The sequence below is a fragment of the Podarcis vaucheri genome (assembly GCF_965113315.1).
Source record: "Podarcis vaucheri genome assembly, chromosome: 16".
Taxonomy (NCBI): domain Eukaryota; kingdom Metazoa; phylum Chordata; class Lepidosauria; order Squamata; family Lacertidae; genus Podarcis; species Podarcis vaucheri.
The window spans coordinates 39,827,166-39,844,698 of record NC_138754.1 but is presented as its reverse complement, the minus strand read 5'-3'; the positions used below and the strand labels follow the sequence as shown (position 1 = coordinate 39,844,698).

General features: G+C 50.8%; 2 protein-coding genes across 5 annotated transcripts; one reads left to right on the top strand and one right to left on the bottom strand.

Moving 5' to 3' along the window:
• Positions 1 to 619: 619 nt before the first annotated feature.
• On the top strand, positions 620 to 3,446 carry LOC309521694 (large ribosomal subunit protein uL24m-like; the record flags this gene model as incomplete). Its single annotated transcript, XM_082204406.1, has 4 exons — positions 620 to 688; positions 1,033 to 1,136; positions 2,556 to 2,686; positions 2,936 to 3,446. 4 exons carry the CDS (start codon positions 620 to 622, stop codon positions 3,070 to 3,072), a joined length of 441 nt encoding a protein of 146 aa, XP_082060532.1. The 3' UTR covers positions 3,073 to 3,446.
• A 268-nt stretch (positions 3,447 to 3,714) lies between these two features.
• Positions 3,715 to 12,628, bottom strand: LOC309521534 (methyltransferase-like protein 25B). Of its 4 annotated transcripts, none has more exons than XM_082204159.1 (8): positions 12,590 to 12,628; positions 11,028 to 11,135; positions 10,069 to 10,285; positions 8,830 to 8,892; positions 8,567 to 8,713; positions 6,624 to 7,279; positions 4,656 to 4,843; positions 3,715 to 4,392 (listed from the first exon to the last, which is right to left on the bottom strand). In XM_082204159.1, exons 2-8 carry the CDS (start codon positions 11,039 to 11,041, stop codon positions 4,274 to 4,276), a joined length of 1,404 nt encoding a protein of 467 aa, XP_082060285.1. In that variant the 5' UTR covers positions 11,042 to 11,135; positions 12,590 to 12,628; the 3' UTR covers positions 3,715 to 4,273. The 4 variants fall into 4 exon arrangements, with proteins under 4 accessions (XP_082060285.1, XP_082060282.1, XP_082060284.1 ...); XM_082204156.1 differs by lacking the exon at positions 12,590 to 12,628 and adding an exon at positions 12,259 to 12,500 and having other exon boundaries at positions 11,028 to 11,292; XM_082204158.1 differs by lacking the exon at positions 12,590 to 12,628 and adding an exon at positions 12,259 to 12,500.
• Positions 12,629 to 17,533: the final 4,905 nt, after the last annotated feature.

Here is a 17,533-nt window from a genome sequence, read left to right as displayed (position 1 = left end):
AATTCATATCCAACTGACAATGATGTGGAAAGAAGTATTTCCAGTGACAAAGAATTGCCTGGACCAGTGAGTCACTCTTGTCAGTTCTTAATTCTTTGTTCTAATTAGCTGCTCCCTGCTGTTCAGCTTAGGCCTCAGTAAAATGACATAGCATTTGGGGGTAAAGATGCAACCCAGTAACCCACAACTGGAGGCCAAGATGGAGAAGATCTCCACAGCCACCATGTATTTGCCCTTGGTGCTCAAGTAGGTTGGAACAAAGGACAACCACACACTGCAAAACACCAACATGCTGAAAGTGATAAATTTGGCTTCATTGAAACTGTCAGGCAACTTTCTAGCTAGGAAAGCCACCGTGAAGCTCACAATGGCCAGTCAACCCATGAATCCCAGGACACAATAAAACATAAGAGTGGAGCCTTCGTTACATTCTAGTATTATTTCTTCAGTCCTTGAGTGCATGTCAACGTCTGGGAAAGGAGGAGAAGTTGCCAGCCATATGCTGCAGATTGTGGCTTGAATAAGGGAGCAGGAAAGAACAATGAAGCTGGCCAGTTGTCCCCCCAGCCACTTCCTCATTTGGGACCCTGGCTTGGTAGCCATGAAAGCCAGAACCACAATGGCGGTTTTGGACAATATGCATGAAATGGCAACGGAGAACTGGGTTGTTCTGGAGGGCCTGAAAGTGGTAAGTGATGATGATGGTGCCCTTGGGCTCCCCCCCCCCAGGAGAGAAGTGGGGTGTTCTGGGGGCTTTGGCACACTGAGACCCTTATGTGCTCTTTGGCTCAGCCTTCTCGGTGGTGGCCCCTGCCCTGTGGAACGCCCTCCCACCAGATGTCAAAGAGAACAACAACTACCAGACTTTTAGAAGACATCTGAAGGCAGCCCTGTTTAGGGAAGCTTTAAATGTTTGATGCATTACAGTATTTTAATATTTTGTTGGAAGATGCCCAGAGTGGCTGGGGAAGCCCAGCCAGATGGGTGGGGTATAAATTATTATTATTATTCCTTACCTCCCCTTTCCGGTAGCACTACTGTTACACGGGCAAGTCCGGCGCCTACGGTGGGATGTACATGGCCAGTGAGGGTCCACTGCTGATCAACTGGGTGTCCCTGGTCGACCCCACTGACAGGTAAGGGGGCAGGGCAATACTAAGAATTTGCCCCTTGATCACCGTTCCTGAATTCGTTACTTGTGATCCCTGCGTGGCCAAGGGTTGGACTTCAGGGGCCAGCAAACTTTTCCAGCAGGGGTCCGGTCCCCTGTCCCTCAGACTTTGTGGGGGCCCGGGCTATATTTTGGGGAAAAAAATAAATGAAGGAATTCCTATGCCCCACAAAAAACCCAGAGATGCATTTTAAATAAAAGGATACATTCTGCTCATGTAAAAACATGCTGATTCCTGGACTGTCTGCAGGTCGGATTTAGAAAGCAATTGGGCCAGATCCAGCCCCTGGGCCTTAGTTTGCCTACCCATAGACTAGATGGCTCTTTGGGTCCCTCCAAACTCGATGATTCTGTGATCCCATGATCTGCGGGGGGGGGGGGGTGAACGGCGTCCCCCTGAAAGCACCGTGGATTCGTTTCCAGAGGGTTAGGCTCCCCTTCGTTTATTTAAGAGCTTTTCTAAACTGCTGAATGTTCTAAAAGCCTCTAAACAGCAGGCTTGTTCGCTGGAAGAAGAGGAAAACCCTTTCTAGCCTTCCATCGTAATTTGTTTATTATTATTATTATTATTATTATTATTATTATTATTATTATTATTATTAAACTGGCTTTCACCCCAAGGTCCCAGGACCGTTTCCAGAGATTAAAACTCAATCTTAACAACAGTTTTGAACCAGTTAGCTCACAGAAATAAGTTGGGGCATAAAATATATATTTCTCAAGTGCCCAAAGATAAGAGGTCTGTCTCCGGAAGCTGTAGAATGAAAGTCTCAGGATTTTTTAAAATGAACATTTAATATTATTTGTAAACCAGCCGGTGAGATTAAGGATGATTAAGAGGTATTTAAATCCTGCTAGGTAAATGAAATATCGATTGTTTTCCTTTTTTGTTACGACAACAAACACCTGGGGACTTATTTCCCCTGTGAGCCATATACTTAGAGACTGAAGACTTTGGTGTTTTTAAGCAAGGCCAGGTGGACAGGGTATTAATAATAAAACTATTATTATTATTAGTGTTTTTCTTCCTGAAAAAGGGTGCCAGTACTGTGTAACCTTGAGCACCCCCAGAAAAAAGCACTGATATTTGTATTATTGTTGTTTAACGGTTTGACGATTGATCCGCAGGCTAAGTTTAGTTATTTATATTTCGTAAACACTACACGCCACTCAGTTGTAAAAAAATTACAGCATGCAGAAAATTTAAACCCACACCAACTTCTGAAGCATCTGGATGGCTTAAGCAAGAATGTTTTTAGCAGATGCTGAAATTCAGCTTGAGCTTGCTTTCAAACACGCCCCCCCCCCAAACCCCACTTCCCCATCCCCGCTGGACTCTCCCTGGGCCCCCCTCTCCCTTCTTGTCTGCCCCTTGCCCCCCCAGGCTGCCCACCGAGGTGGAATGGCGCTACACGGAGGAAGGAGAGAGGGTCCGCGTCTCTCTCCGGACCGGCAGGATCATCCCGAAGCCCTTGGAGCAGAGAGACGATGGCATCATCCCAGAACAATGGACAGGTGAGTGGCTCTTGCGTTTGGGAGCGGAGCTGGCATCGAGTGGATTTCTGTGGGGAAAAGGGAATCTGTTCACCTGTTGCCTCAGGCGGACCCTGCCTTGGTTCTGAGCTGTCCTCTGTCATGTGGACTAGAAACTTGGTTCTGGGTTTACAGAACCTGCACCATAGCATTAAAAAACACACCCAGTATCCTAATTTCCTGCACCCCGTTTTTTCTTCTCCTCCTTTCCCCCCTGCCTTGCTGCTGAAGACTGCCCCAAGGACACGTCTGTTGAGGACGCCCTGGAGAAGACCTACGTCCCTTCCTTGAAGACGTTCCAGGAGGAGATCATGGAGCTCATGGGTATTGTGGAGACACGCCGCTTCAGGAAGTCCTACTGGTATTGAGGGCTTTCGTCCCACGGATCTGTGCCCCGCTGCCTGGACCCCAAAAGACTCTCAGCTTTGGGGGGAGATTGAGGAGGAGGCTGAGATGGGGGCTGTTGCCTCCTGATAAAGGGCCCCCTAAACCGGAATCTGAGTGTGCCTTTGTGTCTGTGGAGGTGGCCGTTCTCCTCTGGCAAACCTGACTATACCATCTATCTGTATTGTTACTCCCATGAGGCGGTTTATAAGCCGTAGAAGCAAAGGTCACACGTCTATGGAACAATCTGATCCAAGGTGGAAAAGGTCATAATAAAAGATAGGACTTTCGGATAAACAAATTGTATCAAACGAAGGTAATAGTCAAGAATAAAATAGTACAGTCATACCTCGGGTTACAGACGCTTCAGGTTGCGATTTTTGGGTTACGGACAGCCGAAACCCGGAAGTACCAGAATGGGTTACTTCTGGGTTTTGGCGGTCACGCATGCGCAGAAGTGCCGAATTGCAACCTGCGAGTGTGCAGACGCGCCGCTGCGGGTTGCAAACGTGCATCCCGCATGGATCACGTTCGCAACCCGAGTGTCCACTGTACACGGTAATAATAGAACAGCGACACAATAGTACACGGTGAAACTCATTCTGAAAATATCAGATAAGCAGAAATCTGCTCTCAACAGTGATGTTAATAAATTAAAAAACATTCAACACATTACTAAAAACAGCGGCAAAGTTACAATGCATAAAAGGCCACAGTGCATGGAAAAAACACAGAAAACGATGGAAATGAGCAGCCCAGACACTTGTGAAATTTATGAGTAACTGGGATTTCCGGAAGTCCTCCCTTCCCAGCTGCTTTCTGCCGCTCTTAAAGTCCTGGGAGAGGCCGTTCCTCAGCTGGACTTGGTGGTGGGTGAGGGTCTTTTGCCTTCCTCTGCATTTCCTTACTGAGGAGGGGTCAAGGAGGAAGGTGTCAGGCTGTTCACATCTCCATGCCTCTTCTGGGAGCCTGTTTGCCTGCATGGCGCAGATGGAAAGGGGAAAACCTCTCCAGATCTCTTCCACCCTCTCTGACCCATACCTGGCCAGGGATGATGGGAGCAGGAGCCCCCTTTGTGGCTGAATCCAGGTGTCCAGAGTGCCCACGCCCTGCTTTTTCCTGTTCTCTGGCTTCCTGCGGTGTGGGGCAGAGTGTGTGGGTCCAGACATCCCCAAGCGGTCCCCTTCAGTCTTCCGCTGCCACGTCCAAGAGAGCAGAGCCCAGAGGGGTCTTGGCCGCCACCAGCACCAGGTTGCGGGGGGAGAAGGCGGGGTCAAAGAGCGGGAGCAGCTGGCAGTGGAACCCTGTTTGGGGAGGAGAGCCTGGTGAGGGTCCTGGATGTGCTTGGGGCAACATTCGGGGGGTGGCAGGTGTGGGGAAGGCTGCTTGGAGCAGGGCCCGCCCTTCCTCAGTAGGGCAGGGAGTTCCCACTGGGCCTGCAGGGTTGATGTCCACCTCTGGTGCTCGTTCGTGGAATCGCAGAGTTGGAAGGGACCTCCAAAGGCCATCTGGCCCACCCCCTTCAGCACAGGAATGGTGGCTGGGGAAACCCCCCCCCCCCGCTTACCTTCCTCCTGCAGGAAGATCATCCTGTCCAGAAGCAGCAGAGTCTCCACCAGGGGGGCCAGCAGGAGGGCCAGGCTGAAGAAGGCCACCACTTTCCCTTCCTGAGCCAGCAGTGTCTGCAGGGGGCCAGGCTCCAGCCTCCTTGCGTGAGGGTCCAGCCCCACCCTCTCCAGGCCCAAGCGGGCGTACCTGGAGGAGAGAGACGGAGAGAGAGCCGTGCTGAGCCTCTGCACTGGGGCTGAAGTGCAAAAGGTCTCGGGGAAATCCCACCCTGTAGCTAACTTATATGCAGGATTATTTAACTTATATGCAGAATTCATCATGCGAAAGGCTGGGCTGGATGACTCCCAAGCCGGAATTAAGATTGCCGGAAGAAATATCAACAACCTCAGATATGCAGATGACACAACCTTGATGGCAGAAAGTGAAGAGGAATTAAAGAACCTTTTAATGAGGGTGAAAGAGGAGAGCGCAAAATATGGTCTGAAGCTCAACATCAAAAAAACGAAGATCATGGCCACTGGGCCCATCATCTCCTAGCAAATAGAAGGGGAAGAAATGGAGGCAGTGAGAGATTTTACTTTCTTGGGCTCCATGATCAGTGCAGATGGTGACAGCAGTCACGAAATTAAAAGACGCCTGCTCCTTGGGAGAAAGGCGATGGCAAACCTAGACAACATCTTAAAAAGCAGAGACATCACCTTGCCAACAAAGGTCCGTATAGTAAAAGCCATGGTTTTCCCAGTAGTGATGTATGGAAGTGAGAGCTGGACCATAAAGAAGGCTGATCGCTGAAGAATTGATGCTTTTGAATTATGGTGCTGGAGGAGACTCTTGAGAGTCCCATGGACTGCAAGAAGATCAAACCTCTCCATTCTGAAGGAAATCAGCCCTGAGTGCTCACTGGAAGGACAGATCGTGAAGCTGAGGCTCCAATACTTTGGCCACCTCATGAGAAGAGAAGACTCCCTGGAAAAGCCCCTGATGTTGGGAAAGAAGGAGGGCACAAGGAGAAGGGGACGACAGAGAATGAGATGGTTGGATGGTGTTCTTGAAGCTACTAGCATGAGTTTGATCAAACTGCGGGAGGCAGTGGAGGACAGAAGTGCCCGGCGTGCTCTGGTCCAGGGGATCACGAAGAGTCGGACACGACTAAACGACTAAACAACAACAACAACAGCTAATGGGGCCTCCTGCTGCCGCCGTAGCACAATTTCTGTTCTCATCCTGAAGCAAAGAGGCACTATTTCTGGGTTAGCGGAGTCTGTAACCTGAAGTGTATGTAACCTGAAGCGTATGTAACCTGAGGTACCACTGTATAGGATAAAAAACAAATACAGTGGTACCTCAGGTTACAGACGCTTCAGGTTACAGACTCCGCTAACCCAGAAATAGTACCTCGGGTTAAGAACTTTGCTTCAGGAGGAGAACAGAAATCGTGCAACGGCAGCAGGAGGCCCCAATAGCTAAAGTGGTGCTTCAGGTTAAGAACAGTTTCAGGTTAAGAATGGACCTCCAGAACCAATTAAGTACTTAACCTGAGGTACCACTGTACAAAACAGTTACAATTAACTGCACATTTCTCCCCAAATCTTGGAAGCTGCCCAGAGTGCCTGGGGAAACCCAGTGAGATGGGCGGGGTAGAAATAATAAATTATTATTACATCATATTATTTAAGGGGCCTCCCAAAGGTCATCCAGCATTTCTGGAATCACAGCTAATAAGGTTCATGGCTGCTTATTGGCAGCGCCTTGGTTTGTGGGGCCAACCTTTGCTGTGACCCGACCCCATGTCCACACAGGGCTGTCCTCCACCCCCACCTCCAAAATCCTCGGGGACATTTGGAGCCACAGCTTTAACTGACTCATGGAACCAGAGAGTTGTGTGGGACCCCCAAATACCATCTATCCCAACCCTCTCCAGTGGAGCTGCCTGGCCTGGCGCTCGCCACCCCCTGGGCTCACTCACTCGCCAAAGGTGAGCTGGTGGGCCTTGGCGATGGTCTGCACCCCCAGGCGCTTCTTGGCCGGGTCAGCAGCCCAGATCACTGTCTCCAAGGCCGCGCGGAAGCAGTGGGTCCTGAGGGGGGCGCTGCGGCCCTTGAGCCGCCGGGCGTAGTCCTCGAGGGCGTGGCAGGCCCCCTCGCGGGCCTTGTAGGAGAGCCGGTGGCCGGGCAGGGTGGAGACCCAGGTGCTCAGGGGGTAGCCGGGCTCTGTGGGGCAGGGCGGGGGCCCAGGCCCTGGCAGGACGGGGGCTTCTGCCGTGGTGAGCTTCATGTAGCAGCAGGCCACGGAGGTGATGCCCGCCACGTGGGGGCAGCGGGCGAAGTGGCGCAGGAGGGCCACGCTCAGGTCACCGCAGGCGTGGAGTCCCGTCAGGAGCAGCTGGCGCCCCCTGGGGGTGTGGCAGGCGGGGGCGCTGCTGGCCCCACATCCCGGGGGGCCTGGGAGGTCCTCTCCCCCAGGATCCACTCCTGCTGTCCCAAGGCTGCCTCCATTCACCGCAGGGCCATGCTCCTCCACTTCTGGGTGCTGCAGCAGTTGCCAGAATTCGGTCCATGGTGCCCCAGGATCCACCCAGCCAGCCACGTGCCGCGGCCCCTCCAGAGATATGCCGCTGGGGACCTGCCGGGAGGAGAAGAGGGAGAAGGTGTCACCCGGCAGGAGAACCAGGGAGGGGCTGGGTGAGGCCAGGACCCCTGCCTGGGGACGAGGATGGGTTTGGGCCAGCCTCCCCCTAACCTGCTGAGCTCCCAGAACAAAGGTATATGGCTCTGAACAAGGTGTGTTCCTATTTCAACCATTTTTTCATAAACCATGAGGACTAGTGTCCTACTTTAATTTGAAAAGAAGGGCTGTGGCTCAGTGGGACGGAGCCTGCTTTGCATGCGGGAGACCACAGGCTCCATCCCCATTGGCAGCATCTCCACACTGGGCGACGGGATTGGCTCCTCTGTCCCTTGGCCGGCTCCTCAAGGTCCCTCTGGTGGACATAATAATAATAATAATAAATTTTATTTATACCCCGCCCTCCCTGTCCAAAGCTGAGCTCAGGGCAGCTAACACCAGTAAAATTATAATGGAAACAACCCAATTTAAAATACAGGTTAAAATGCAATTTAAAAAGCAGCCTCATTTTAATAGTAGCCCATAGATCAAAACTGTAAGGGGTGGGAAGACATAAGGGTCAGACCGAGTCCAAACCAAAGGCCAGGCGGAACAGCTCTGTCTTGCAGGCCCTGCGGAAAGATGTCAAGTCCCGCAAGGCCCTGGTCTCTTGTGACAGAGCGTTCCACCAAGTTGGGGCCAGTGCTGAAAAGGCCCTGGCCCTAGTTGAGACCAGTCTAACCACCTTGCGACTTGGGACCTCCAAAATGTTTTCATTTGTGGTCCTTAAGGTCCTCCACGGGGCAGACCAGGAGAGGCAGTCCTGTAGGTACATGGGTCCTAGGCCAACATGCCTAGGTACAGCCTGCACCCTCTTCCTTGCTCCCCTGAAAATACTCCTCCTCGCTTCTGATGTCAGCTACAGTACTTCCCCCAGATATTTTTAGTTGGAAGGGACCCTAAGGGCCATCTAGTCCAACCCCCTGCAATGCAGGAACCGCAGCTGAGTTTGCGTTCAAGGGAGAGGCATAGAAGACTCAGCTCCTGGGATTCTGGCCGGGGGAGCCATGGAGGTTGAAGGAAACAGAGGGGGCATTAAGTGGAGGGTACGTGGCTCACAGAAGCTGGAAGGGACCCGCAAGAGTCATCTAGTCAACCCCCTGCCGTGTGGGAATACACCAAGTGTTTGAGGAAGCTGCCTGCCACGGCTTGGACCTGAGGGACTGCCTCCCCCCTCCTCAGGAAGCCAGGACCCTCTGCAACACACCACACCCCCTCCCCACCCCTGACGTTCTGCCTCCTCACCTGCCCTCCTCGCTTAGCCCCCTCTTTCCTCAGCGCCTGCACCAGCTCCTGGTCAAACTTGGCAGCCTGGGCGACCAGCCGGGGGTCTCCCTCGATGGCGGTGACGGAGAGGCCCAAGCCGAAGGCCAGGAAGCGAGAGAGGTGGCCCTGGGGGAAAGGGGGGAGAAGACACTGTAAATAAAGAAGACACTGTAAATAAAGCAGGCTTTGCGAGACTCCGAAAAGGAAGAGGAACCCGAGAGGCCTCTTGCATCCCTACTTACCTGGCCAGCGCCCACGTCAACCACCTGGCGGCACCCCGTGAGCTCACTCAGCCGTTTGACCATCTGCGGGGGAAACGGGAGTCAGGGAGGCCCCTGTGGAGCTGCCCCCCAGGACCCATTCAGGGAGCGAAGGTGGAGGGACCCCCTGGTGACTTCAGCGAGGGGCAGCGGCTGCTTCCCAGGAGAGGGAGAGGAGGAGGATGGGCAGCAGCAGCAGGAGAGGAAACCAGGTGTGGCTGGAGGAAGAGGTGTAAGGGAGTGTGCGAAGAGGTGGAAGGGAGTGTGCTGGGCAGGGCCACGGGGGCATCAGAAGCACAGCAGTAGTTCCTGCAGTGACCAGCAGCAGCTCTGGCAGATGCCTTGCTTGAACCCTATGACAGGCTGTGGAGGTCTTATTCTCGGGGCTGCCTGGTTGGCACACTCACAGCAGCAGTGGCGTAGCGTGGGCGGTGCAGGGAGGGCCGGCCGCACCGGGTGCAACATCTGGGGGTTAGGGTTAGGGGGCGCAAATCCACGGGTTAGGGGACGCCAATTACTTGCCTTGCCCCGGGTGCTGACAACCCACGCTACGCCACTGCACAGCAGGGCCTTTTCAGTGGTGGCTTCCTGTTTGTGGAATACCCTCCCTTGGGAGTTGTGCCCACCTCCCTCGTAATTGGCTTTCAGGAGTGCGTTCAAGATGGATTGATAATATGGACAGATTAGCTACATCCGAACGAACTGCATGTCAACACAAATTAAGAATGGATAAATAGGAAGAAATCTGGAATGAATATTTAAGCGATAAAGCGGATAATGGTGGGAGGTGGGGAGAGGAAAGAGAGGTGGGAAAATATTGTTAAAAAGGTTTATTCATAGGTATATCAGTGTATTCAAATCTGAACTGTCAAATTGTGTTGTTGTTGTTATGGTTTTTGTTGTATGTGTCTTTTGCAGTTGTTGTTTGTATCGACAAAATGAATAAATAATATTTTTTTTTAAAAGACCTTTGTCTGTACTCAGGCTTGGCATCTGATGTGTGTTCCTGGTGACCCCCAAATCCCTTTTTGGTAGAAAACAAATGCCCTGTTTTGAGAATGCTTTCCGGTAGTGGTGCGTTTGCTACCCTGGGCTGGATGTGAAAGGAACAAGTGAGAACAGGGCTGGGCCTGGCAGTGGGGGTAGCAGTTCTTGCCTCCTTGGTGACACGCAGCTGGGCTCGCTGACTCGAGCCGCCCTCCCTCCCCAGCTCAGCTGTACCTGCCCCAGCCGACGGATCTCGTGCTGCTTCTTGGGCTTGACGTGTTTCCAGAAAAGCGGCGGGAGCCTGGAGCTCTGGCACTGGTTGTCCCGGAACTCTTCCGGCCTCCCGGCTTCCGTGGACTTGCCGGCCCAGCCGCTGGGCCTCCTGGGGAAGGCCAAGGTGTGGGCAGAGGCTTTGAAGGCCAGCAGGGATAGTGGCCAGACCGAGCTGTACCTGGGGGGGGGGGGGCGAGGGAGGGAGACAAGCGGTGGCAGGTAACGTGGAGTCTCAAAACCACCCATGTTCTCATTCGTCTTTAATGGCAGGGGAGGGACAGAAAATTAAATTCACAACACAGCCTCTGTGTTTTCAAACCGTGAGAAAAGTGCTTCGATGGGAGCCCTGCATCCCTTTGGCCCTCCATTCATACAAGGCGGGTTCAAATGCACCCATTTCCGAGGAAGCACCCTTGAGGCTGCCCAAGGAGACCCACAACACCCTCGACCCTACCTGGCTTCTTCCTCTCAGGCATGCCTATTTTCCAGCAGGAGGGCGGCCAGCTGTGGGGGCTGGAGGTCAGCCAGGGCGGCCTGCCAGGACGGCGGGAGGCTGCCCCACAGATTGTCTGTGAAAAACTCCTAGCAGGGAAGAAAGAGGGTGGGGTGGGGTGGAACAGGGTTACAGTTGCGTGCTTCTTGCCCCCCCTCCCCTGGGAAATGCAGTTTGTTAAGAGTGCTGGGAACTGTAGTTCAATGTGGGAAAACTATAGTTCCCAGGGTTCTTTAAATGTATGGTGTGCCTGCAGCCTTGCAAAGAGTTGGGAGATGGGGAACATCCCAACCCCTCCCAGATTCTTCCAGGAAAAGCCCAGGACCCCCACCCTGCTCATCATGCAGATCCCGGTGAGGAGGCCAGGGTGCCACCTTTCCCCAGATCCCTTTCTGCCCCACAGCGGTGGAGATGGGGACTGACTCACAATGATGTAGGCATCCGCAATGAAGCCGTAGAGGGAGAGGACACGGGTGATGTCGGCCGCTAAGCGCTTCTGGGCTTCCAGGGAGAAGCCGACCATCGCAAGGAGACTCTGCAGAAGGGAAGGCAAAAGAGGGGAACGTTATTTCACTATGGCTTCATTGATGTTGCGCCCTGCAGTGGTGAAAAGCAGGAAATGGTAATAATAATTAATGTGTACTCTGCCTCTTCCCCTGACTCAGGGCAGCTTACAGATAACATAAGAGCAGCTGAAAACATATTGGGAAGACAAAAACAAACACAAGTAAGTGTTAATCAAATGAAAACTATGTATGTACATGTATGGTGCTGCGGGTTGAGCCACAGAGCCTAGGACTTGCCGATCAGAAGGATGGTGGTTCGAATCCCCGTGACGGGGTGAGCTCCCATTGCTCTGTCCCTGCTCCTGCCAACCTAGCAGTTCGAAAGCACGTCAAAGGGCAAGTAGATAAATAGGTACCGCTCCGGCGGGAAGGTAAACGGTGTTTCCATGCGCTGTTCTGGTTCGCCAGAAGTGGTTCAGTCATGCTGGCCACGTGACCCGGAGGTTGTACACCGGTTCCCTTGGCCAATAAAGCAAGATGAGCACCGCAACCCCAGTCGGCTACGACTGGACCTAATGGTCAGGAGTCCCTTTACCTTTAACGTACATGTATTATATATGTCCCTATCTATCTCCCATCAGATGTCAAGAAAATAAACAACTACAGTGGTACTTCTGGTTGTGAATGGGATCCATTCCGGAGGCCCGTATGCAACATGAAAAGAGCACAACCCGCAGCGGCGCATCTGCGCACGCACGGGTTGTGATTCGCCGCTTCTGCGCATGATGTCATTTTGCGCGTCTGCGCATGCGTGAGCAGTGAAACCCAGAAGTAACCCTTTCTGGTACTTTTGGGTCAACCTGAAAGTAAGTAACACGAAGCAGACATAACACGAGGGAGACTGTACCAGACTTTTAGAAGACATCGGAAGGCAGCCCTGTTTAGGGATGTTTTAAATGTTTGGAGTTTTATTCTGTTTTTAGTGTTCTGTTGGGAGCCGCCCAGAGTGGCTGGGGAAACCTGGCCAGGTGGGTGGGGTAGAAATAATAAATTATTATTATTATTAATTATTATTATTAATTATGATCACCATCATCTATCAATGCATGTTCTGTTTAAAAACACACAGGTAATTCCAATAAAAAACGGCACATTCAAAGGAGCCTTAATAACAGATCCCTTCAGGACCCAGATCCGAGGAAGGCCTTGTTCACTCCAGGCGGGGCACCCAGAGAGAAAGACAGCCAGACAGCCAGACAGCCATATTTTGTGTGAGGAGAGGAGGCCGCTCTATCCCGTGCCACGTCTATGGTCCTGCGTCCCCACAGAGCGACGGGAAGGGGGCCTTTCCAGGGGGCGGGAGCCGCCGCCCCCCGCCCCGCAGTGGTGAACCTGGCGGGCCGCGCCCCCCCCCCCCGCGGAGTCTGCGCTCTCCTCCTCCCCCCGCTCGAAACCCCGCCGGGGCAAGGAGAGAAACTGGTACCGTCGCGGCTTTTCCCTCGCGCCGGAAGTAGTTGTGTCCTGACCCGGAAGAACCTTCTGCGTATAAGATCCGGCTCCCTGGGCCTGAGGGCGCCATTTCGTCGTCGCCTCTGGCTGGAGCGGAGCGCCCGGTGGTCCTGCCTCTCTCTCTCTCTCTGCACCTTTCCTGAAGAGAGGCCTCTCCGTCCCAGGCGGGACTTCGGAAGTAAGTTGCTCGTCCGCCAAGCTCACCTTTCCGGCCTCTTTTTTCCGGGCGAGCCTCGTTCTGACTCGGGGGCAAAAAGCCGCCTCAGAAAATACCCCCCCCCCCAATCAATAAGTAACTGACTAACTCAAATCAGTCAATCGCCCCAAAGTCTTTTGCTGGAGCAGCGCTTCGCCACTGACTTCGCATAGCAACTTATTAAGGCTGGTGTAAAAACATCGCTTCCATTTGGATCCCTTCCAGTCGGGATTCAGGCCTCATCGCGGGACTGAAACTGCCTTGGTCGCACTGGTTGATGATCTCCGGCGGGCTAGGGACAAAGGTGAGAGCTGTTTCCTAGTTCTGCTGGATCTCTCAGCGCGTTTGATGCCATCCACCATAGCATCCTTCTGGACCGTCTTGAGGGGCTGGGAGCTGGGGGCACTGTTATACAGTGGTTCCGCTCCTTCCTCCTGGGCCGTATTCAGAAAGTGGTGGTGGGGATGAGTGTTCAGACCCCTGGGTCACTTGTGGGGTGCCTCAGTGTTCTGTCCTCTCCCCCATGCTTTTCAACATTTATATGCAGCCGCTGGGAGAGATCATCAGGAGGTTTGGGCTGGGTGTTCATCAGTATGCGGATGATACCCAGCTTTACCTCTCTTTTAAATCAGAACCAGTGAAGGCGGTGAAGGTCCTGTGTGAGTGCCTGGAGGCGGTTGGAGGATGGATGGCGGCTAACAGATTGAGGTTGAATCCTGACAAGACAGAAGTACTGTTTTTGGGGGACAGGAGGCGGGCAGGTGTGGAGGATTCCCTGGTCCTGAATGGGGTAACTGTGCCCCTGAAGGACCAGGTGCGCAGCCTGGGAGTCATTTTGGACTCACAGCTGTCCATGGAGGCACAGGTCAAATCTGTGTCCAGGGCAGCTGTTTACCAGCTCCATCGGGTACGTAGGCTGAGACCCTATCTGCCTGTGGAATGTCTCGCCAGAGTGGTGCATGCTCTGGTTATCTCCCGCTTGGACTACTGCAATGCGCTCTACGTGGGGCTACCTTTGAAGGTGACCCGGAAACTACAACTAATCCAGAACGCGGCAGCTAGACTGGTGACTGGGAGCGGCCGCAGAGACCACATAACACCGGTCTTGAAAGACCTACATTGGTTCCCAGTACGTTTCTGAGCACAATTCAAAGTGTTGGTGCTGAGCTTTAAAGCCCTAAACGGCCTTGGCCCAGTATACCTGAAGGAGCGTCTCCACCTCCATCGTTCTACCCGGACGCTGAGGTCCAGCACCAAGGGCCTTCTGGCAGTTCCCTCACTGGGAGAAGCCAAGTTACAGGGAACCAGTCAGAGGGCCTTCTCAGTAGTGGCGCCTTCCCTGTGGAACACCCTCCCACCAGATGTCAAAGAGAACAACAACTACCAGGCTTTTAGAAGACATCTGAAGGCAGCCCTGTTTCGGGAAGCTTTTAATGTTTGATGTATTATAGTATTTTAATATTCTTTTGGAAGCCGCCCAGAGTGGCTGGGGAAACCCAGCCAGATGGGCGGGGTATAAATAATAAATTATTATTATTATTATTATTATTATTATTATTATTATTATTATTCCGTTGGTTTGGCTCGGCGCCAGGGAACCTCCCGAGTTCCTAATAATAATAATAATAATAATAATAATAATGAAAGAAAGCAACGTGAGAAACTACAGAACTTTTACATAACACAGTCCTCTTATATGACATACGCATCAAAGAAAGAACATGCATTTAAACCACCTAACACACATGTTTTTTGGGGGGCATGTTAGGGGAAAACTATTTGATTGTTTGTATTTGATTATATGTTGCTCTTATATGCAACTAATGAATGAATGAATGAAATACTTTATTGTCACTTGTACTGCACCCCAATGTAATTGGGGAAATTTACAGTACAACTTGTATACAGTGAGATTGAGAGCCAGTGTGGTGTAGTGGTTAAGAGCGGTAGTCACGTAATCTGGGAAACCGGGTTCGATTCCCCGCTCCTCCACATGCAGCTGCTGGGTGACCTTGGGCCAGTCACACTTCTGTGAAGTCTCTCAGCCCCACTCACCTTACAGAGTGTTTGTTGTGGGGGAGGAAGGGAAAGGAGAATGTTAGCCGCTTTGAGACTCCTGAAGGGGAGTGAAAGGTGGGATATCAAATCCAAATCCAAACAAGCACTCCCCCTCTCAGCTCTCTTAGTCCTAATACCCCTCGTTTACTGATGCACACCCACCACAGGGAACCTCCAGATAATAATAATAGTAATGAAAGTAAACAACGTGAAAAACTACAGAACCTTTACATAACACAGTCCTCCTTTATGACATAGGCATCAAAGAAAGAACATGCATTTAAACCACCTAACACACATGGGAGCATGTGGAATGATAGTTTTTAAACCAGCAACTAGAAATAAATTTTTGTTTCATTATATTACTAATGTAATTACCTGGACGTACTTGGGGCTGGTTTTTTTTGGGGGGTGGTTAGGGGAAAGCTGTATTTGATTATATGTTGCTCTTATATTCAACTAATGAATGAATAAAATACTTTATTGTCACTTGTACAACTTGTATACAGTGAGATTACACGAGCACACCCCACTCAGCTCTTTTCATTCAGCAGCCTAACAGCCCACGAATAGAAGCTGTTCTTTACCCTGTTGGTGCAACTAATCATGCTTCTGTATCTTCTGGTGTAGGGCAGGAGATCAAGAAAGTGCCCATCAGGGAGTGAATCATCCCTAATAAAATATTCAAAAAATAAAATAAATAATAATCATTAATAATGATTTATTAGTTATACCCTGCCCACTTGGCTGAGTTTCCCCAGCCACTCTGGGCAGCTCCCAATCGAGTGTTAAATATAAGACAGCATTTACAGTGGTACCTCAGGTTATATACACTTTAGGTTACATACGCTTCAGGTTACAGACGCCACTAACCCAGAAATAGTGCTTCAGGTTAAGAACTTTGCTTCAGGATGAGAACAGAAATCAGGGTCCGGTGGCGCGGCAGCGGGAGGCCCCATTAGCTAAAGTGGTGCTTCAGGTTAAGAACAGTTTCAAGTGAAGTACGGACGTCCGGAACAAATTAAGTACTTAACCCGAGGTACCACTGTACTCCAGAGGTTGCTGAACTACACCTCCCGCCGCCCCGGTCCCTGGCCTCACTGGCCCCTGCTTTCACCAGTTGCTGCTTTTTTTGTTTTAAGAAATCTTGATTTGAAATTCAAAAAGTATGTAATTATATGTGCACTAAACATGGTGAGGCGTAAATGAGAGAAAAAGAGAAACAGAACACATGTAAAAGGGAAAACAAAGGAGGTGGGGAACCCAAAACTGCATATTTTACAAGGTATTGTACTTCACCAGCTCTTATAATCTATTACAGTATTTGTAAGAAGGATTCCAAATATCATTGAATTTGTCCATGGCAAATCTGTGTTTATATGCAAGTTGTTCATATGTTGCGAGTTTGTACAAGTCTTCAGCCCAATCATAGAAGGGAGCCTCATTTTTATTTCCCCAGGTCATCAGGAGCAGTCTCTTTGCTGTGGTAAGGGCACGGGGGGTCCACTCGTATTGTGCTTTTGTAAGGTTCTATGTGCTGAGTATATAATTCAAGAGGATATTTTGCTTTATGAATGTAAGGTTGTTCTGTACCGTTCAGTTACCTTCGGCCAAAAATCTTTCAATATAGGACAATGAAAAAACACGTGTTTCAGAAAAGCATTATCCCTATTGCATTTCCAACAGCTAGATACCTTAGGTAGCCCTTTTTAAAAGAAAAAGATAATGGGGTGCAGTATATTCTAAATATTATTTTTTGTTGTATGAGCTTCAGTTTAAAGTCCAGAGGCACCTTTGTTGTTGTAGTAGTTAAAACAGTTTCCCAATATGTGGTCGAAATTGAGATCTCTAATTCTTTATTCCGATCCTCCCTGTGTACCTGTATATCAAATTGGTTTGATAATAACAAAAAATTATATATGTTGAATTATTTATGGTGGGGGCTTTTTGCCTAAGAATTAATAAACTGCTTCAATATCTCTGGGGTCTCTGAAGTTGTAAAAGCTGCTGGTCTGTAGATGGTGGTTTTTTGTCGTTTAGTCGTGTCCGCCTCTTCGTGACCCCCTGGACCAGAGCATGCCAGGCATTCCTGTCTTCCACTGCTTCCCGCAGTTCGGTCAAACTCATGTTAGTAGCTTCAAGAATACAGTGGTACCTCAGGTTACATACGCTTCAGGTTACAGACGCTGCTAACCCAGAAATAGTATCTCCGGTTAAGAACTTTGCTTCAGGATAAGAAAAGAAATCGTGTGGTGGCGACGCAGCAGCAACGGGAGGCCCCATTAGCTAAAGTGGTGCTTCAGGTTAAGAACAGTTTCAGGTTAAGAATGGACCTCCAGAACGAATAAAGTACGTAACCAGAGCTACCATTGTACTGTCCCACCATCTCGTCCTCTGTCGTTCCCTTCTTCGTGTGCCCTCAATCTTTCCCAACATCAGGGTCTTTTCCAGGGAGTCCTCTCTTCTTGTGAGGTGGCCAAAGTCTTGGAGCCTCAGCTTCAGGATCTGTCCTTCCAGTGAGCACTCAGGGCCGATTTCCTTCAGAATGGATAGGTTTCTTCAGCGATCAGCCTTCTTTATGGTCCAGCTCTCACTTCCATACATCACTACTAGGAAAACCATAGCTTGCACTATACGAACCTTTGTTGGCAAGGGGATGTCTCT